Raw genomic sequence first — 20,719 nt, forward strand, 5'->3', positions numbered from 1 at the left:
ATGTCTATGGTATTAAGGTTTCTTCTGTTATTAATCTGACATTATAGTTAGTCTGTCGGGACTCTTCTTTATAGGTATCCTTGACTTTCCCTACTCTTTTTTAATTTGTGTGTTTTTCGATTGTACCTTCAATCGATTCTTTTGCTTCTTGACCTGCTTTGATTGCCTCTCTTTCCACAGCATCAACGTTTGGCACTTGCAAATTACCGTTGCTTGGACTTGCCATCTTTTCACGCTCTTGTCTCTCACGCTTCTTGGTTGCAGTAACGCCAGAGAGGTTGTCTAAAGCACGACCGAGTCCTGCTCGGAAAGCGATCATAGGCGCAATAGCAGCAACGATACCATAAAAGTATAGATGTTTCCATCCTGCCCAACTCTTTCCGACTTCCAAAAGCATGAAAGGCATTGCGGCAAAGTTCATGGTCAATTGAACAAAGACCACAGAAAGGGTACAGTAGATCAATTGTTTGGGCGTGTATTTTGTCACACTTGAGTAAGTTGGGTTGGGTGTGCGTACATTAGCGAACACAAACGGACGAAGATGTGCACGCATTGATTTTCCAACCGATTGCAACAAACCTCCCAAAACAAAGGTAAAGTAGTATCCGGGAGCAACGCCATGCCAGAATGCACTGGTAAGGAAAGTCATCATCGTACTCTTGAATCCAGGCTTCTTTCCGGGACGAGCAACACGTTTGTAGACATTGTTCCTTAGCCAGACATTCGTGTTCATATTCCAATTATCCAAAAGTTCTTTCCAATTATTGGCAAATTCCACTCCGCTCACATTGATGTTCTTGCATCGATCCCATTTTGAACTTTGTCCATCCTTTGCGATGCCATTGTAGGAAAGACCAGAAATGATGCATGCACCGTTCGTCAAGTTCCAAATACCGTAGTACTTTGTACGAGCAGTGATACCGACGATGGTCACATACCAGATACGGGCTAATGGACTCAATCGCAATGCACTCTCTGGATCGTTCGCTGGCAGCAGAAGTGCATCATAGTAGTACTTTGGCGTAAAGACTGACCAAAATCCCATGAATGCTAATCCCAGTGTCAGCTCTGTCAACCCGGCTACGAAACGTCCAGACGGAGGAAGCTTGTCTTTAGTCTTGTACAGATCTCCGCTAGCCCATGCTCTGTAATCGGTAAAGCGAGAAGATGGTCCGACCAAGACACCGGGAAAGTAGAATGCATATCCCAAGAATTCAAGCAACTCAGGAAATTCGGTAATTCTGTGTGATTTTTGCTGTTCGTCACATTCTTCCAAATTGCGATTCTTTCCATCATGAACGCTCCAAGCGAAACTTGTTAAGTTCATACAAAGAACCATTTGCATTGCAGTGATTTCGATCGTGGTTAGAGGAATGTTGCCAAACGCTCTTACCAGATGATTGATGGTTAAATGACCCATTTGAAAGATGAACACGATCCATGGCATATTCTTCGCACCTCCTACATTGGCATTGGTGATGTAGTATGTGATCAAACAATTGGCCAAAACCTGCAGGTAACTGAGCTTGAGTTGCAAGATTCCATATAGATAGAACGTTGTCACGCTGATATTGACGGTATGCTTGACTCGTGCAGGTAAGTATGCCAAAGGGATTGCCAATGGATAGGACACGAGGAAAAGCGAAAAGAGCTAAGAGAGCAAAGAGACAAGTCAGTATGGTGAACCTTCTTGCATGATATGAGCGCTGTCACTTCTTTTACTCACCTTGACATAATCTACTGGCGTACCAGTAGATGCTGCCAATTGCTCGAAAGCTTGATCGAACATGGCTTGAAAGACTTCTTGGTGGACGGGACTGAACGGTATACCAGGAGCCAAGGAGCGTGCTTGTCGGATGTATGCATTGAATACAGCAAGCAGCTAACACTTTTTTTTTCTTCCGTTCCTTCTGACAGTGGAGGTAAATCACCACTCTAAAACGCACTAAACAAAAATCTTTCCCCCGCACACAATTTTTACTCTTTACCGAGCCTTATTAGCCCCAACATTAAAAGCGTGAAAAGCGTCAAATTGTTTGTTAGAATCGGGCGCAGATCGGGAATCCAGACCTGTCTTTTTTAATCTTTTCGCTGATGGACAATCGTATAGATTAGGTAAATCTCTATGGTCATAAAGGGGTAAATAAAGTGAAAAGTATAAATACAGTATGTTTTATGATGTGAGAAAAGGACAGCTTCGCGCTTTCAAATGAAACCCATATCTGCTTGTTCCATCGCTCCTTCTCCATCTTCTCGAGCCGCAGCAGCGGCAGCTGCCTCTAATTCTTGGGCAATATCAATCTGTCTGCCTTCTGATCTTCTTTCATCCAAGATTCTTTGCGCATATCGGCTGCGAAGTAAGGCAGGCTGACGGATCTGAACCGAGGTAGTGGACGCATTTAGTGTGCTATTGTTTACCTTGCTCGAAGATTCGGATGAATCTTTAGCACTGCCATCTGGACCTTCTTTTGATTGCTTGTCTTCTTCTTCTCGCAATCTACGTTCTTGCTCTTCCACTTTTCGAGCAGTAGAGCGAATCAATTCATCACGTTGATCGATCGCTCTTCTCCTCCTCTGTTCGATCTCAGGGATCAATGTGCTAATGAAAAGAATGACAGGCATGAGAATACAATCATTCACAACATCAACTAGCTTGCTCATAGGATCATGTTGAACAGGATGTGCTCTGTTTCGATTTCCTGTTGACATTCTCAAACCCATCTCGCGATCTTCTTCCCTCATGCGCCAATAAGCAAGTCTCTCAATCCAAAATTCCAGCAAGAATGGCGAAAATACCGTATAACGATTCGGTGCTGGTGGGACTGTGACGTCTTGCTGATTTGAATTTTGCGTACCTTCAGGCGAGTCTGGTGGTGTATCTTGTTGTCTGTTTGTTCGATTATTATCTGCATTTGCAGCGTTTGGACGGCCTTCATTTGTACCGTCTCTGCCGAGCGCACGTCTGATAGCACGTCTTCGAACTTGCACTCGTTTCATCAAACCCCGATAGCCTTCATACAGGATGTACAAAGATGCAAAACCGACCATATACTTTTGCTTTGCAGGTGAAGCGCCTCTTGTGAAAACGTAAACGAGCAACCCAATCTTCAAAGTGAGAAAAAAGGTCGAAAATAGAACGCCAAACCAATCCTCACGTTGTAAACCTACGAATCGATTTCTAAAGATCGCTCTGTCAATAGCTTGTGCTTGATGAGCCGCAACCATTGCTCCGCCAACGGGATGCAACCCACTTCCACGAACGGCCAAAACGTCTGGGCTCGCAATGTGAGCGGATGTTGGCACAGCACGATCCAAAATTGAGTGGTAATTGATTAGCTTCTCGATTTGGTGATAGAGAAGACGAAGCTGTTCAATTCTGCTGTGCAATGAGCGCAATCGTTCGGACTGAGGGCTTTGTTCAACCCGTAAAAGGTAGGGAAGTCCATCGATGGTAACATTCTTGTACTTGAAGGGATTCTTTACCGCCTCATAGGAGAAAGCTTCGTCAACGCTATCCCATAAGAGTACATCACGTTCCAACTGATCAATACAGAGATTCACTTCTTCAAGTGAGCATCCCATTCCAGCTGCTAGTTCCGATAGCTCTGTTCCAATTTTTCCAACATGAGCATTTTTATCGCCATAGATTGCATTCCATTCTTTCTCGTATATGTCGACATAACGAGCATACGTCCAAGAGATGAGTGAGCGGAATGTGTCATATTGCGATGGATCCATATTTTCAACCATGTTTGCCAAATGACGACTACGGTCTACAGTTGCTGCATGATCTTGCAATAGCTGAGATGATGGCAAGGCGATCGAAGGTAGCGAAGATGTCTGGGAAGAGCGGGTATCAATTTTTGGCGTCAATTGGGAAGCGAATGCCAAAGGTCGAGTTGAGGTTGTTTGCGTTGATGGTGCTGCATTTTTGGTGGGAGAACGTTGCTTCCACGCATCTGGACGAATAACGAGATGGACAGGAGTAGGCTCATCTTTGTCTTCCTCCTTTACGATATTCCCAACAATCATTTCGTCGGAAAGGGTTTGACCTGCTTTAAAAAAGCGCATTCCGCTAGCTCTTGGTTTACCTGGCCATGTTTGTTCAACGGTTTGCTTGACTTGGGCGATGGTACTAGTCTTTGAGACTGTCAAGATTGAGGAATCTGATGATCCGGTTAATGAAGGGCATTTGATATCCAAACGAACAGCATTGGAGAGTGATGAGTGTGATCTCAATAAACTATTACGCTGACTTGAGCGCTCTTCTTCGGGTGAAAGAGCAATGCCATCTTTGATTCCAGCCATCTCTGTTGGCTCATGATTTGCGCCTGTTCTCCTTAAAGGGTCATCCATCGAGAGTGTGTGATTGGGCCCAGCTTTACTGCCACTACTTGCTGTGGAGCCCAAAGTTGGACGAGGATCGTGCATGATGAGTGACCAGTCTTGCTCTTCCAAAAGATGGAATGAGTGAAAGACGAGGTTGTGGTGATAGGAATGATAAAAATGAATCGTCTTTAACAAAGTCTTATCATATATATATGCTATTTCTAGAACTCGTCGGCTCAGGGCGGCGCACAGCACAGCGGGGTGCATATGTGCTGCTCGTCTGCCTGAGTGTTGTGCCAATTAATACGCAAAACTCGGGCTTGGGCGTACCGCCTGAGTAAATAGGCCTTCCGCCTTTTGTGCCAAAGTATGATGCCATTTTTGTATTTATTTAATACACAATCAATATATTCCAAATACAATTCGCCGCCCAGATTCAATACAACCAAAACTCCACGTCGTCAACCTTAAATTAGCCAATACACATACATTGTAATTCTTGACATTACAGTAATCTACGGCGCCGACAGTGTGTGCTGTGCTTGTGTATGACGATAAAGCCGTGCCCGGTCCGTAAGTAAGTAACTCATTTCATACATCACTCTAAACAGCTCAGCTTGCAAAAGACGTCTTTTCAATTATTCAATGGACGATTGATTGATTCCAGCAGCGCCCTCGTTATTACTCTTCTAGACGATCTCCCTATCTGAAAACAAAAGAAGATTTGCTAGGCTTGCCTGTGATGAATACGATTCAGGTACGTATCTCTCCTATTTGTCACATCACATGTCTTGCTAATCCTTTTCTCTCTCTAGACCCATTTTTGGGCTGTACGTGATTATCTAGCTCCCGTTTTACGAGAATCAAAGTTCAAAGAGCATGGTCGAATCACACCAGGTAAGTGAGAAGAAGACCGAGCACACTGACACAGACTAACTGACCACTTCTTCTCACAACGTCTCCCAGAGGAATTCGTTGCCGCTGGTGATTTCTTGACATACAAATTTCCAACATGGACATGGTCTTCTGCCTCTTCAAGCGATGCGAAATATACCCGAGATTTTTTGCCTTCCGATAAACAATATCTAATCTCTCGTGGAGTGCCTTGTTTACGTAGAGTAAGTCAAATGGAAAAAGCTGCTTTAGGTTCAAGTTCAAAAACAGGTCAAAGCAACAGTGGTGAAACTGATGAAAGATTACTCAATTTCGGCGAAGGTCATGATGGAGACGAGGTAGCAGGAAAGGGAACAGAAGATGATTGGCTTGCAACACATTTGGATGACGACCCATCGCATACGGCAGTCGCAGGAGATATTGCAGATATACCAGATTCAGAACCTCCAATGGCATCCTTAACTCCAGGAGAAGAAGATGAATTGGCATCTAGGGTGGCAGGAACACATTTAGCAGGGTCACAAGGCGGAATAATTGGGGCTGGGAAAGGTGATGATGACGTCAATACCGGCACTGAGATCGGTGATATACCAGACATGGACGATGAAGATGATGAATTGGGCGGTTTGGGCGAAGGTGTAGTGGAAGCGGACGATCCGGCAACTGCAAATGTACATAGAGGGACAACCTCTCAGCAGGGCACAGCATCTGCTGCGGGAGGTCAAACGGTTAGCAAGCTGATCTCTGTTCGAACATATGATTGCTTGATCACATATGACAAATATTATCAAACACCAAGGATGTGGTTGGTAGGATACAATGAATCAGGACAACCTCTCAAGCCGGCAGAAATTTTTGAAGACGTAAGCAGCGATTATGCCCAAAAGACTGTCACTGTTGAACCATTTCCTCATGGAAATTTGAGCACAGCAAGTATTCACCCATGCAAACATGCAAGCGTGATGAAGAAAGTCATTGAAAGGATGAATGCAAGCGTGATCGAAGAACAGAAGAAGGCCAGCAATTCAGCTTCAGGTGATTCAGCGACAAAGAAGAAAAAAGGATGGGGATTAGGCGGAGCGATGAAGAAGATTTCGGGTAGCAAAGAATCAGCTGGAGGTAGCGGTACGCCAGAAAGTGGTGTTCAGACTCCTTCGGCGAGTACGGGTAATACGGAATCACCTGCCAACACGGCCGGAGGGGATGAAGAAGGTCAGACAACCGAGGTGGAAGGACTCCGTGTTGATCAATACCTGCTCATTTTCCTCAAATTTATGGCTAGCATTGTTCCTGCCATCGAAATCGACGCAACACAGGCTGTGTAGTAAAACGTATCACTTCGTATAATCATCAATTCGCGAATAAAATCAATAATGCAATACCCGGCATTGCATGTAACCTTTAGACAATTGTAGAACGTTACATCACAATGCATCCCTTTATCAGACAGAACTCCTTTGTGAGGCGATGATACTCATAGCTCGAAGAAGACCACTCGGGTCACGAGGATAATCCACTACCTTCTAGGGGCCTAGCTTTGTGTATGGCGTTGGAGACCTGGATGGCGTTCGGATTGTATCGCCTTGTTTATCCCTTTTTAACGCAATGCGCTTCGCTACCGTATCATCACTTTTTGTTCAATCTTCTGCTCAGCGATGTTCAGAAATGCTTCTTTATGCCCCTATCAAAGACAAAAAGACCATCGGACCTTTACAGCTGCAACAGCTGCAACAAAGATAACGCTTTTGTGTAATGCAGAGTTCGAGACTGGATTGCTCTCTCACAGCTTTTGCGGTAGCAAAGTTCGATTTGATGGTTGTCTGAACAACAAGTATCAACGGATAACGTAGTAGCAGTCCATTTTGCGTAAAATGACGTATCAGAAATCATCGCTTTGACGACCCGTTTATATCTTAGCATTCTTACACACAATGCTGATCAACAATTGTGTACAGGAATTCATAGTATCATGTCAAATTATATAAAAGCAGGTAAAAAAGTGCTTTACGTTTTGCTTCTGAATCCTCATCTTTTTCACCGACTAAACATGGCTTCCTTTAAAGCAATCTTTTCATTGATCTTGTTGATCGCAACATACAGCTTTGTTACGCTGATCGATCAGACAATAGCAGCATCTACCAATCCATCTCAAGCGTCTCAAGCTTTACATAAGGAGGCTGATAAACATGCAGCTTTAGCAGAATATAATCGTCTTGCTTCTGGTTATGATGGAATCAAATCATGGAGACCTTTGCGTAAGGAATGGGCTAACGAACATCATAATAAAGCTATTGAAGTCCGTAAAAAGGCTCAAAAAGTTGAAAACTTGGGTAGACAGTTGGAAACAAACACGGTCGCTGGCAATGCAAGCCCTCCACGAGGTCGTACTCGTAGCCAATCCAAGCAGGTGGCAGCCCCATAAGCTCAGCTGAACCGCTTTTTGTGATAGCTGATTCTCGTTATGCACTCTTTTCATGATATGTTTCACGCCTTTTCTTTATCGTTCTATTCGTATATGACTCCGCCACGAGCCTTACAATTATTATCGATAGCACTCTTATTCACCTCTTGCCATCTTAAAAGATCACGTATTTATTCCTATCATGCTGAAGTAGACGTTACATCCCACTGTCAAACCGACAATAGCACAGCTTCTGCTTGTTTGAGGGTGACTGACACTGTTCCATCTCTGTTCACTTTGATTTTTTCTGCTTTTGGTGCTGCTCCCAGTGTACCTGTTTTTGTGTCAAACGTTTGACCAGAAACATTGACTAAGCTCTTGGCGTTTGTGCCTGGAGCCTGCAAGCGAAGGAGGTTCACAATTGAGTTTTGCTTCCATGATGTTTGGATGTTGAATTGTTTACTTGGTCGATTGCCTGGACTTGAACTATGAGAATCAGCACTTGAGAGTGTTGAAGGATTTGCAGTTCCTTCAGTACTATTCCATACGCCCATGTCCAATAAAGCAACCTTTTTCAGGGATTTGTTACCGTCATAAATTGCATATCCGCTCAAATCAGACGAATTGGCATCTGTAAGTGCTTTTACGGTTCCATGACCATTCAAGCCTTGTAGAGTGTATGCAGCAAACAAGTGACCATACAGATTTGCACGAATACCTGCTTGTAATTGTTCACCTTTGTACTCATACGGTAAAGGTGTAAAAGCTGAGTATTCAGATTGATCACCAAGATGGAAGAAGATTTGTGGAATATTTAGACTTGCAGACATCATGGCATAATCATACGTCCAAAGAGTTGCTCCAAACGTATCACTTATTCCACTCTTTCCGCTACAAGAAACACTATTTGTTTCTCCGAACACCAATGGTGCACCTGCACGTTGAGCAGCTTCTTGTTGAGGAATTTACTGTGATACATTTTTGTACAAGACTGAATGATTAGAAAGCAGATCTAAAGAAAGTCGAGCAATACGTTCAGGATCGCAATTTGATTGAGGATATAAATGAACGGCGTACGATGAGATTGAATGATTACTATTCGTCAAATGTCCTTTGGTCGTCAGGTTATAAATACTAAAATCATCAACTTCGTCCTGTTGATCAGGCACGAGAGGAGGATCAGCAATCACGCCAGCTTGGAACAAAGGCATTGGATTTGCTTGCTTGAAGGATTTCCTGCCTTCCAAGTCTGCTGTGAGATTGCGATATTGCGGAACATATCGTGCAACATCCCAGCCTTGTTTACGCCAACCTTCTGTGATATAGTGATCGATCTCGTTTCCCAATTCAAACCTGTGCAGCTTGCTCTTGAGGGCTTCCAGGACCAAGTCTGTTTCGTTTTTTGCTATTTCCCAATTATTCGTTGTATTGGCGAAATTGAGAGTATAAATGAAATATGTGCTCTGAGGAAAGTAATCTTTCCATGTGTTATACCATTCTGGTGTGATCAATTGAACGGGATTGTTCATAGATTCTGCACTTGCAGGTAAGGTCTGTAAGTCGCTTGTATTATTCACGCTTTTTGCGAATCTGAACTCGTCTGCAGTTGTTCCACCAACACGAATAGGAGCAGATTGTCCGATAATCTTTTCGATTGATTCAAGAATGTTGAATGCTATCTTGCTCTCAACATAAGGTCCCATCGCAGTTGGTTCGATAGAGTAACCGAACCAATCATTTAGCAAGGGATGACTTTGATCTGCTGAAGGTATATGAATTGTGTTTTGTGATTGTTCTTTCAACGCAGCGGCCCAGCAAGCTTTGATGATAAGCCCTGAGAGCAAGATTGTTTTGATCATCACCATTTTGCGTGGTTTCAGCTTTTGTAGGCCCTTGTGAGATGCGGGAAATTGTGAGATGGAGGGAATGACTTAAACAGTCTTTATATAGCTTTCTTATTCATAGATTACGGTGAAATCATCATCACATCGCGGGGAATAGAATTGCGGAGAAGCTGCAGATCTTCCACATACGCTAATAAATGATGATGCCTACATACATACGTACGTACTCTGCCCAACTTCTGAAGCTGCAAGACCTTCTCTTTTTTTTAGCTTTACGCTAGCCAACGGCAATCTCAGCCGTCTCGAACTAAACGCAAATGTGTTACATCACTTTGTACAGCTTCTAAGAACATTCTCAGTTCGGTCCGCTCGTGACTCAGATCAGCTTGATCTTATCATTCTCAGTCCGGTCCGATCATGGCTCAGATCTGCAATAAAGCCGAAAGTTCTGAATCTTACTTTGCTTTGTTCGAAGAAAGGTAAAGCATAGTACTCACGGCATCGCTGCTACACCTGTACATAAATCTTGTAAAAAGACTCTATCGTCATCTAAAAGTTGGAAAGATAGTTCCATCGAATTGACTTATAAGAGGTATGAAAGAAAAAAACGGACAAGGAATAAATAAAAAGAAAGGCTGAATAAATTGAAGTAGAAAGGTCTAAAGATATCGGTTACGCTAGTATGAGTAAGAATTTTGTCGAGTATGAAAAGGTTTACGTTGAAAGATTGCCAATACTGCTTTTGATTATATGGTGCTGCCATTTTTCTGGTTTGGCTTCTAGTACGAGCTCGCGGTGAAGGTGCTTTACCCGCAACGGTATTCGTCTCCAACTGTTTTGCCAATTTACCCACTTGAGCTGCTTTCTTATCATAATGCTGAGCTGTTTGCTCCAATCTATGTCCCACACTACCGTGCCATCCTCTGTTTGGATTGAGTGCAAAATTGTATGAATAACTAATCAAAGCGTATGAAACATCATCAGCTCGCGAAGTAAGTGCTTGAGCTGTTTTCTTGGGTGATGAATAATCTAATGGTGCGGGACGATAGTTTAATGCCAAGGTTACACCGAAAAGCTGAAGAACGATGCTTGTCGTGATTAAGAGTATCATTGAAGATGATTTGAGTACAGGATAAGCTGACATTTTGTCTAGATAACCGTATGGGAGTAAACGTATACGTCATTTTCGTTTTAGGATAATTCAGATCATCCAGAATGGCAATTGCAAATTTGCATTTTTGCATAACGAGGCTTATGAAGTACGCATTGCAGTGCTATTGCTACACAGCTCTTTGTGTGCTACCGTGAACGCTGAAGGGGCATGACGATATAAAGATTACACATAAATGCCTTCAATGTCATGTAGCACAGTAAATATCATAAGCCCCTAAGTTAATTTAATTTCTGCGTTACAAGTGTATACAACCTCTTTTGTGAGGTGAGCATACCAAAAACGCTGTTCGGGTCATGAGGATAGTGTACCGCCTTGTAAGAAAATACGACATTGCAAATTTGTCTACTTTGTGAATGGCGTTGAAGACCCGAATAGCGTTTGGCTCATCAAAAAGTGTACTGCCCTGTTCAGACTTTCTTTTACGCAAAAGGCATGGCTATTGTATCATCTCTTTTCGTTCCTTATTCTGCTCGATTTCAGAAGTGCTCCTCTGAGCCCCTACTGAAGACCATCATCGTTGAAAAGCATTTGCAAAGGATTGTCATGCCTTTATAACTGCAACGAATACTTCATTTTTGTGTAACACAATTTTTTGAGGCTTAGTCATTCTCTCACAGCTTTTGCGTTAACAGATTTTTTCAAAGCTTGTCTAAGACAACAAATATCAAAGCTTTTGTAGTAGCATTCCGTTTTGTGTGAAACGATGCATCAACAAGAATCGTATTGCATCGCTTTGACGACCCGTCTTTTGTATGGCATACTTACACAACGCCGTTCATCAGTTTTATTTTTGTTTTGAAAAATTTCTAGTATGATAAACATATGAATACAAGTAAAAAGTGTTAAAACACCTTTTTCTAAATCCTTATCACTTTTAATTTTCAAAATGGCTGTTTGCAAAGCAATCCTTTCCATGATCCTTTTGATCACAATTTGTACCTTCAATACATTGTTTGATCAAACAATTGCAGCGTCTAATACCATTCCTCATCAAACATCTCAAGCGTTACATAAGGAGGCTGATAAACATGAATATTTGGCCAAACACAATGAATTCCTTTCTCACTATGATGGAATTGCGACAAACAGACCTTTGTAAGGCTTATGCTGAAGAACTTTCTGCAAAAGCTTCAGAAGCTCGTCAAAAGGCTCGAAAGGTTGAAAAAGTGGGAAAACAATTAGCTACAAACATGGTCACGGGCAATGCAAGTCCTCCACGAGGTCGTACTCGTAGCCAATCCAGACAAGCAGCAACCCCATAGGCTAAGCTGATACACTTTTTTCATAATTGAACCTTATTTCACACTCTTCTCATGATATCTTTCTCATTTCAGCACTTTTCTCATGTTATGATTCTCGTATATTCTGTTGTGCTGTTCGTATATAACTCTATATTTATCTATGGTATTCTCCTCCACCTCCTGCCCTTACAAACAAACATATATTCATTCCTCATCATGCTGAGTTAGTATCCCAACTACTAGAAGAGCACGTGGAATCGGGAAGATGGAAAGGTGGACCCGTACGGAGATTAGTATGATCTATTTCGACGTCCTTCCATGCAGAATGTGGAGAAATGAATGTATTAAAGCAGGTACGATTGGATTACCTGTTGTGTAGTAGAGGATGACTCGTTGAAAGTACGCAAGCGGATATACGTTGTGTCATCCCTCTAGAGTCATCAATGTATTAAACGTTTGATAACGCCGACATTCCTTAATTCCGTTAGACTTCTTTTCATTCTCGGAGTAAAGAAGCATTCCTTAAGGTAGGGCATTGCGCGGCGCACATAAGAGCGGAACTTAATTCCACACTTACCGGGCGGCGTAAGCGTAAGCGTAGGGGTGTGTGTGTGTAATTTCGCCACACATCTACATCTAATCAACGGCCCGTTCCTACGTCCGAATATGGGCGAAGAGCTAAAAGCTTATCCGCGGACAGGGTTGCACGCGTTTGTGTGTGCGTGTTCTCTACTGCGCGTTTTAAGCTGGCCGGCTATAAAGAATGAGTAACCGGACCTTTCCTCCAAAAAATGACTCAGGCCCGCGATTATTTAACCTTCTACGCGTATGTAGAATAAACCGCGGATGTAAGCATGTTTATCGGCTGAGCCAGACGATTTTCAAGGCACATAAACTGTCTTTCGGGCTCAGTCATTCGGTTTGACATGCATAATTTTCTTCGCTTCCGCCGAGGAAAGTGATATGTACGGAGAAAACGAAGGAAAAAAACTTGATGATGATCAAAAGGGGTTAAGGATAAATTAACCCCGACAAAGGATGACACAAAAGAAAAAGATATATAACCACCATCCTGTCACCTGTCAAACCATCATCCCTACCTCACATTCAAGCAAATACAAATAATACTCATTGCTAAACAACAAAAAGCAAATCAAAGCTTGACTATAACAAAACCAGTGCTTATTACCACGCCTACAAATAACAATCATAATGTTGCAACTATATCAAAATCACGTTGTTTTTCAATCATTCAGTGATCTTTATCACATCGAACAACGATCGATACAAACACAAGCCAGAAAAGAAGCAATTGCAGCTACTGCTTCTTCATCTGCAACAGAAACTCCTACAAGTACACCAACATCCTCAAGAGCACCAAGTTTGTTCCACGAATTATCTAGATCTTCTTCTAATGCTTCAAGCGATGACGCTCACAGTATCGCAACAATTGAAGACACCGAACAAGGAACAACAGGAGCTCAATTTTATCCCGCAGGACTGTACAACTCTTCTGTCGAAAGAAGACTGGCCAATAAGGAATCGGACATGATCACCTTGAACGATGCTCCAATGCTCCAGGCAGGCGGAGACCTATCCCTGAGAAGGTTTTAATTCACTCAATCAACCTTTTCCGGATCGTTTCTTCGTGTACTTCTACTATTCAAACCACAACTCTGGAACGCATTGTACCAACATCATTCTCAAAGATATCCTAACCTTATAACATTCGAGTACTACCCTCGAACTTTTTATTCTGTTGTAAACTACAAGATGCAAATCGCATCCTTATCTAGATACCTCATTCGTGCAAATACAATTGTATCATCTTATCTTTCAAAAGTCTGAGCTTGAGAGTGTTTAAAAAGTATTCCATTTCATCAATTAAAAATCAGTTTCGTTATCCAGATCTCCATAGAGAGAGTTTTGTAGTGCAGTTAGAGACATTTAGGGGAAAGGGCAGAGTAAGAATGATAAGAAAGGTATATAAGAGGGAAGATCACTTGTTTCTATGGAACGGATTGTGGAGCCTGCTCTTTCGCTTGCTGGTAGTTGTACTGTCGGCGATCGAACCAGAGTCAAATCCTGATCCTTTATTTGTTCCTAGTGCTGATGAATTATCGACTGGCATACCATCCGGTGCCAATTGAGCAGGTGTGACGCCGTCAGGAAGTTCTGGTACTTCAGGAATACCTTCTGAGCCACCTTGTATACTGTTACGATGACCACGAACGAGTCCAAATGCACCCTTTCCAACACCACCAACACCTTTGCCCACTCCTCCAACAACGCCAAACGCTCCTTTACCAACAGTTCCCACACCCTTTCCTGCCAATCCTGCTGCTCCCACACCCAAACGACCCACACCACCAACACCGGCAGTAAAGGTTCTACCCAAAGAGGTACCCTTCCTGCCACGTGTGTTGATGAATTCAGGTCTAAAGACGAATTTGAGCGTGATTGAACTTCCGTCTAAAGCACCTTTGCCAGTTAATGGATACGTTTTCTCTAATGGCTCAAATGGTTCCAGTTCGGCCAGATTAACATGTGCTTGACCCAATTTATCCGGATTACCAACTTGATCCCAATCGAACACCTCAAAGATGGCTTCGGCATGAACACGTGAGGGTACTTCGCATTCTCCCAATTTCTCATCCCAAGTGGGATTGAGTGTCTTTTTGACAACTTTGCTCTTCATTTGACGTTCTCCGTTCAAGACAAATGCTACGTATGGATCCGAAGATTTTCCTCCTCGGTCTGCTCCACGTAATCCTTTGGCGGATTGAGCCCAAACAGTCAAGAAGCCCATATTGTTAACGGATTCTACGGGTTCAATCTTGATATCTGTTGGAATGTATCTGCTAGTGATCGTTACAGTGGAGGAGCCTGTTCCTGCATCACTTGCCAATGTGAATTCTGCATTCTTGTTCAAAGTACGCTCCAGGAAATCCTTTGTGTTTCCTTGGAATTCAGCAAATACACTCTGATCATCTTTATGATTGCCCGTTCGAAGTTTGAGCCAAATTCTGCTCCAGTCCAGTTCTTTGATTATTGCTTCTCCTACTTCATCCCAAGTGCAATCTTTTGTACGTGCTTCCTCAGTAGTGTACGTAGGCCAATAACCATCATCGAACAATACCTCCAATCTTGCATTTTTATGAGCAAGCTTTCCGTACAAGACGTTAAATGCAAGGACACCTGATTGGGTTTGCAATAGCTCTTCCGTAGACATAGAAACAGATTCAACTTTTGGCTCATCATCGTCTGTGGCTGTGGCAGAAGTCTTTGCAGTTGCAATGGAGGTTGTTGAAGTGACAGACTCCATTCCCTTCTTATGACCACGCAATGATGATCCTCCTGAAACGGGGAATCGTGGCTTGTGTTCATCGGCTGTACCATTTTGAGTACCGTTCGTCTTGACATCAGGTGCAGTTGCTTCTGTTGTGGTAGCCTTTCCGGCATCGGGATCGCCTCCTGCTGCGTCACCTTCTCCTGCTTTCTCGGCAGCCTCATTTCCAGCTCCAGCAAATTCGACACCGGATAGGTTGACGGATGGCAGGAATTGACAGTCAAAGTGAGCCTCTCCTTTGTAGATTCCTCTACCCAAATTGAGCTTTTCAACGTGTGCCTTCTTTCCCATACTTGCGTACGGGTGTTTGTTGTCACTTGGCGTCTCCTTTGCCAGATCAGCAACAGAAATCTCACAAGTACCCAAAGAACGATCCTTCGTGTTATTTTGGTAATCCATAACTTCGAACAAGATACGATCTTTGAGGGAATGAACGGGAGCATAAAGAATTTCACTCTTCCAATCAGGGTTGAGATCATTGTTAATGATAGAAGAACCATCAACTTGCTGACCGCGAACGCGCAAGGCAACATAAGGATCACTTTTTCCACCCATAGCAGCTTCCACATTCTTGACGCCGACGGCTTTGTGGCACCAGAATTTGACAACACCAATAGCGGGACTGTAACCACTACCACCATTCATACTACCGCTCATCATGACAGGCTTCCATTCTGCAGACATGCGCACACGACCTTCTTTGCTCTTGCTTAGCGGGAACCAATCTTGTTGACGATCTTTTGCGCTCAACAGGTCGTCCAATTTGACATTCAAATAGCTTGTCAATTGATCGTGGTCCAAAATTTGCACTCCGACAACAGCCTTACGACGTTCAGTAACGAGGAACTCAAAGTGTTCTTCCCAAATGGGAGAAGTTGTACGTTTGAGTTGAGCGGTATCTTTCACCTTGTTTCCGTTCAATGTGATGCGGGCTTTAGGATTGCAATCGCCCAAAAGGCCGACAGATTTCTCAAGATTCTTGGCTTGATGGATTGTCAAGCGAACAACACCTGCATGAGTTTCGGGCAAAGGCAATGCTTTACCATCAGGACCATTTTCTGGCTTGATGACTGGGTAGTATGAAAGCGAGTATTGCAGTGCACCTCTCTCTTTACCTTCCAACATCACAGGTGTTGACAAGTTGTTTTGTTCAGGCTCAACGTTTAATTCCTTCAATTCAAACGCAGCAGAGCCCAATTTGTTGTCCGCACGGTGCTCGTTCCAATCCATAACATTCAACGTAAGCATACCATTCAAGTTGTTCAACAAGACGAAATGAGAAGACTTGAATTGTGGGTTCGTGGTGCTTGGCTTGTACTTTGTCTTTGCCAAGGTTTCCTTGTCGTCAACGGAAATAGCAATGTATGGATCGGGAGAACCACCGCCCAATTTGACTCCACGCAAATTGCGTGCGTTCCAAATAGTGACTTGCAAGACACCAACAGCGGTATCAAGAGGAGTTCCGGATAACAATTCTTCAAGATTGATCGTAAAGACGTTGGGGTTGTACATCATCGGTCCCATGTTTGCATCCACTTGACCTTTAATGAATCCTTCCAGACCTGGAACAACACTCATGACGTCAAATCCAAAGGTGTTACCACCGATAGGTTTCAAAACAAAGTCAAATACAGGTGGTTCCATGAGCGAAACGTCAACGGTTTGGATGTGCGGGAACGTTGAGATGAGCTTCATTTTGATTCTGGCATGAGCCGAGAAGGAAATGTCTTCAACCAAGATCGGAAGACCGGCACCGACAATACCTCTCCCAATACGGATGGTGAGACATACTTTTGGATTGATCTTTTGTGCCGCTTGACGTACGGTAAGGTCTTGTGTATCGTTTGGCGTGAAAGAGATCTTCCAGTCCATGCATACCACATCATCTGCCGTAGCGGGAAAGGTGCGTACAAAGTCAATGATGGGCGCTTTTGTACCTAAGGTGAAAGTAGTCAAACGGATCGAGTCCAAGAAAGAGGGGCATTGTTGTACCAAGATTGCGTCGACCGTTGAGATGACCGTTGCACTAAGAACGGGCTCGTAGATCAGCCAGAATCTGCGCAAGAATTGATTGATCCATCCTGCAGTCTCGTTCTCGGACATCATCTTAGTCTTTGCCAATTCACGCGAAATATCATCACGATGACGTTGTCTTGTACGACGAGTGCTGGTGTTATAGTAGGTCGTCACTACTGCTCCGATCACAAGCATGGCAATGATTCCACCTCCAAAGCGAGTTGCAAAGTACGTAGCTAGAACGGCTACCAAGCATGCAGCACCGTCGAACCAAAAGCGTCCGTACCATTGATCTGTAAGGTATTTACTGACGATCTCAGTTTCAATGTGTCGCCTGGTTTCTTCTTCTCCAGGTTGAAGAGCGGGCTGTCCGTTGAGCATTGCTTTACTGACACCGGTATGACCAACTTGATAGTAGTCAGGAATTTGAGAGGATGGTTGACCTGCTTTAACACCGCTTCCGTCACCTTTTTGTCCTTCCAATTTACTGATCCGATCAACATCAGCAGCAGTCATTGTGGTTTTAACATTTTTACCTCCAATATCGGAAGCCAAACCTAATCCTTTACCTTCTTTTTCACCTTTTGGAGGATTAATTTCTGCCATTTTTTTCTTTGCTTCTGCTGCTTTTTGTTCGGGCGTTGCATTTTCGTCGAATTCCATCACTCGAGCACCTTTATTTTCGTCATGTTGTAATTTATTTGCTAATGCATTTGCTTCTTGATCATCCTTTTTCGTTAAATCTGCCAATCCGTCTGGTTGAGGCGCGCCATTAGCGGCCATGTCTTTTGATTTAATGCCAGACATGACTGATTGCTAGGAAGGGGTGATGGTGAAAAGGAGGAGGAGGAGGTTGTTCAATGCAGCAGCAGCGGCTTATGTGTTGTATATAAATGCCGATTCTCATGCCTGTCAATTCTTCTTTTAGTTTAGATCGAATGAACGCACGGTGCATTCTTGCTATCGAATCAAGGCATTTCATCAGTATATAGCGTTATCATTCACTATAAAAAGCGATGCTTCTGAGTTTCATTGTTTGTGCATTAGATTTACACGCTAGCAAAGCAGACAGGCGGGCAATTCCACGCGGTTGAAGGGCAGAAGCACTGCAGCACACAGACTGATTACATAAGTCATATACAAGTGTTGGTTTGGTCATTGATTAGGCTCCGAATGACCTTTGGGTGTTTCATTTTAACAACCTTAAAGTTTAACACCAAATATAAGCAAAGGAGACAAGGTTTTCACCCTTTCTCTTTACGACATTGGCCATAATGCCGAAATCATGGTCATTAGGTCGATCATCCTCCCAAAAATTACAACCTGGAAAAGAAGAAGAACAACAACATGTGAAAAGGCCTGGCTTCAAAATCTCTCGTCCTAGACCTTCTTCGATGGTAAGTGTAGAGTTTCCATCTTCACCTACGATCTCGCATGATGGAGAATGGGAGAAGAATGAGCATTCCCGTCAAATGAATGGAAGTGGTCCAAATTCCCTCTATGAGCATGAGCAACATTCAGGATCAGCTTTAAATCTCTTGAGTGTTACACAGCAAAGAGATCAAGCACTTCGAGAACGAAAAGATTCGGCAGCCTCTTCCACTTCATTGGAATCAGGTACAAACGGAGATTCAGCTTCATCAAAGCACACCAATCCACCAACACCATCTCGAAGACATATCTCAACCGCTACACTTCCAAGTCTTATGAAATCACCTTCGAGATCGTCAGCTCTTTCATCTACTTCAACAGACACAACCTACATTTCAGCATCACCCCGACCAGCTGGAAAAGCGAAGAAGCAAGAAGGCAGCTCGATCAAGTCGCAAGATTTTGCAAATGGACAAAAGAGTGAAATTAGCCGAAGCACAAAGAGAACATTGAAAGATGTGACAAATCAAAGCAGTGCTAATCACCCGGAGGAGGTCAAACAGACCAGCAGAAAGGACCAACAAACGAAGTCAAAAAGCAAGACTGCACACCCTTCAACTACTGCGATGGATTCGCTCTACCAGCTAAGAGGAAACCAGACAAAAAACGGAGGCCGAAGCAGTATCGATAAAAGTCTAGGCAGCACTCAGCATGCCTCCTTAGTGGTCACTTCGCCTACATTGAGCCAAGGTGAAAATGAAGTGCAACCGATCTCAAGGCCAGACAAACATGAATATCCGTACGTTGTACGCTCAAGAAAAAGCTCTAGAACAGGCAAGAAGAGCCTGATAGACACCTACCCGTCTCGATATCGATCCCGCTCAAAAGATGCATCTGCAAAACAATCAACAGCATTGGCTCGGTATGAGCTAATGTATAATTCCGGCAGCTACCTGCATCTTTCACTCTCACAAAAACAAGCATTGGAATCATCACGTCAATACCAATATGGCCTTCTAGGTGTTCCCATTCCAACCCACTTCGCAACTGATCGTTTGACGGCATGGGCTGTTGAACGAGCGTCACGAATCGCTTCTTCATTTATTTATCTCTTTGGATCTTGATTGCTTCTGTCTTTTGCTCATGCGATACCTTATTTCTTCATTCTTTGTACATATTGTAGCATACTCACACAAGATTCGATAATTACCATCATACTGAAATATGCAAAAGGGAGGGTAAATCTATAGTGACATTGATAGAGTTGGGATAGATGTAGTATTGTGATACAGTAATTGCTGTGAATATTGCTTGATTGAGAAAGCGAGGGGCAAGACGAGGTAGAAAGATAAGTTGAATACAAGTAGAAACCCATGACCCGCAATCACAATCCCAAAGAACGTCTAACGTCTGCCCGAATTCTTTCTTCGTATTGTTCTCGATTATCTCTCCATAATTTGCATGCATCGATATTCGCTCCTGATTCCACATTTGGTTCTGCCAACATACTCAAAACGCTCAAAAGAATTTTTTCGATCGATTGAACCGGTGACCATCTCTCTGACGAAGATTCGTACACTGTTTAGGATGAAAAGGTAAGCATTCATTCGCACTTTGTCATCCCATAAAGCACTCACTGTTTGGATCGTCTCCTGCTGCATGAAGGATAGAAATGCATACTGTTCCGTCTGGATAAACATTAGGATGAAATAGTGGTGGTTCAAACTTCATTACTGGCGGTTCGAGTGGGTATGTTGGTGCTGTAGAGATAGGGAAACAGCTCGTCAGTGATCGCTTCCGTAAAGACGAGCTTTCGTGATACATACGAAACGTTAGTTTGGCGGTAAATACACCTCCTTCAAAAGGGGTACCTTCAGGTCCCGGAACGAGAGCTTCCCAAACCAAATAATTACTTTCATCAATCGGTCCAGTTGCTGGAAATAAACTATTTGGATCGGATGAAAGTTGTTTATATTCGATTGTTAATCGTTTTATCGCTGCTGAAGATGCACCGCGTGAGGATAACATGTTGAAGAAAGTTAGAAGATGTTATGATGGTTTAACTCTCAAAAGGCAAGAATGATTTGACCAAGGAGTTGT

At 43.2% G+C, this 20,719-nt stretch overlaps 8 protein-coding genes across 8 annotated transcripts; 3 read left to right on the forward strand and 5 right to left on the reverse strand.

Moving 5' to 3' along the window:
* FA14DRAFT_190752 (MBOAT-domain-containing protein) lies at positions 1-1,933 on the reverse strand. The gene is made up of 2 exons (XM_025501816.1): positions 1,727-1,933; positions 1-1,651 (listed from the first exon to the last, which is right to left on the reverse strand). Exons 1-2 carry the CDS (start codon positions 1,787-1,789, stop codon positions 101-103), a joined length of 1,614 nt encoding a protein of 537 aa, XP_025353919.1. The 5' UTR covers positions 1,790-1,933; the 3' UTR covers positions 1-100.
* A 91-nt stretch (positions 1,934-2,024) lies between these two features.
* On the reverse strand, positions 2,025-3,143 carry FA14DRAFT_161379 (uncharacterized protein). The gene has a single exon (XM_025499093.1). The coding sequence runs from the start codon at positions 3,046-3,048 to the stop codon at positions 2,206-2,208; it is 843 nt and encodes a 280-aa protein (XP_025353920.1). The 5' UTR covers positions 3,049-3,143; the 3' UTR covers positions 2,025-2,205.
* Positions 3,144-5,071: 1,928 nt separating this feature from the next.
* Positions 5,072-6,548, forward strand: FA14DRAFT_164981 (uncharacterized protein; the record flags this gene model as incomplete). The annotated part of the gene is made up of 3 exons (XM_025499923.1): positions 5,072-5,086; positions 5,145-5,226; positions 5,296-6,548. 3 exons carry the CDS (start codon positions 5,072-5,074, stop codon positions 6,546-6,548), a joined length of 1,350 nt encoding a protein of 449 aa, XP_025353921.1.
* A 322-nt stretch (positions 6,549-6,870) lies between these two features.
* On the forward strand, positions 6,871-8,117 carry FA14DRAFT_63932 (uncharacterized protein). Its single transcript, XM_025502612.1, has one exon. The coding sequence runs from the start codon at positions 7,193-7,195 to the stop codon at positions 7,643-7,645; it is 453 nt and encodes a 150-aa protein (XP_025353922.1). The 5' UTR covers positions 6,871-7,192; the 3' UTR covers positions 7,646-8,117.
* FA14DRAFT_190756 (uncharacterized protein) lies at positions 7,855-10,612 on the reverse strand (the record flags this gene model as incomplete). Its single annotated transcript, XM_025501817.1, has 3 exons — positions 7,855-8,576; positions 8,658-9,516; positions 10,187-10,612. The coding sequence occupies 3 exons, from the start codon at positions 10,610-10,612 to the stop codon at positions 7,855-7,857; spliced, it is 2,007 nt and encodes a 668-aa protein (XP_025353923.1).
* A 3,122-nt stretch (positions 10,613-13,734) lies between these two features.
* On the reverse strand, positions 13,735-18,031 carry FA14DRAFT_147563 (uncharacterized protein; the record flags this gene model as incomplete). The annotated part of the gene is made up of 2 exons (XM_025497350.1): positions 13,735-15,202; positions 15,248-18,031. The coding sequence occupies 2 exons, from the start codon at positions 18,029-18,031 to the stop codon at positions 13,883-13,885; spliced, it is 4,104 nt and encodes a 1,367-aa protein (XP_025353924.1). The 3' UTR covers positions 13,735-13,882.
* Positions 18,032-18,522: 491 nt separating this feature from the next.
* On the forward strand, positions 18,523-19,743 carry FA14DRAFT_173402 (uncharacterized protein; the record flags this gene model as incomplete). The annotated part of the gene is made up of 1 exon (XM_025500477.1): positions 18,523-19,743. One exon carries the CDS (start codon positions 18,523-18,525, stop codon positions 19,741-19,743), a length of 1,221 nt encoding a protein of 406 aa, XP_025353925.1.
* A 48-nt stretch (positions 19,744-19,791) lies between these two features.
* Positions 19,792-20,647, reverse strand: FA14DRAFT_147568 (putative QRI8-E2 ubiquitin-conjugating enzyme; the record flags this gene model as incomplete). Its single annotated transcript, XM_025497351.1, has 3 exons — positions 19,792-20,197; positions 20,257-20,379; positions 20,446-20,647. 3 exons carry the CDS (start codon positions 20,645-20,647, stop codon positions 20,004-20,006), a joined length of 519 nt encoding a protein of 172 aa, XP_025353926.1. The 3' UTR covers positions 19,792-20,003.
* Positions 20,648-20,719: the final 72 nt, after the last annotated feature.

Source organism: Meira miltonrushii (assembly GCF_003144205.1).
Source record: "Meira miltonrushii strain MCA 3882 unplaced genomic scaffold FA14scaffold_3, whole genome shotgun sequence".
In the NCBI taxonomy this organism is placed as follows: Eukaryota; Fungi; Basidiomycota; class Exobasidiomycetes; order Exobasidiales; family Brachybasidiaceae; genus Meira; species Meira miltonrushii.

Excerpts from the sequence above, each read along its gene's own strand:
- FA14DRAFT_190752 (XM_025501816.1), bottom strand. The coding sequence starts at position 1,789 with ATGTTCGATCAAGCTTTCGAGCAATTGGCAGCATCTACTGGTACGCCA. Across the intron at positions 1,652-1,726 it reads CGCCAGTAGATTATGTCAAG|CTCTTTTCGCTTTTCCTCGT; the intron begins GTGAGTAAAAGA and ends TTGCTCTCTTAG.
- FA14DRAFT_161379 (XM_025499093.1), bottom strand. The coding sequence starts at position 3,048 with ATGGTCGGTTTTGCATCTTTGTACATCCTGTATGAAGGCTATCGGGGT.
- FA14DRAFT_63932 (XM_025502612.1), top strand. The coding sequence starts at position 7,193 with ATGTCAAATTATATAAAAGCAGGTAAAAAAGTGCTTTACGTTTTGCTT.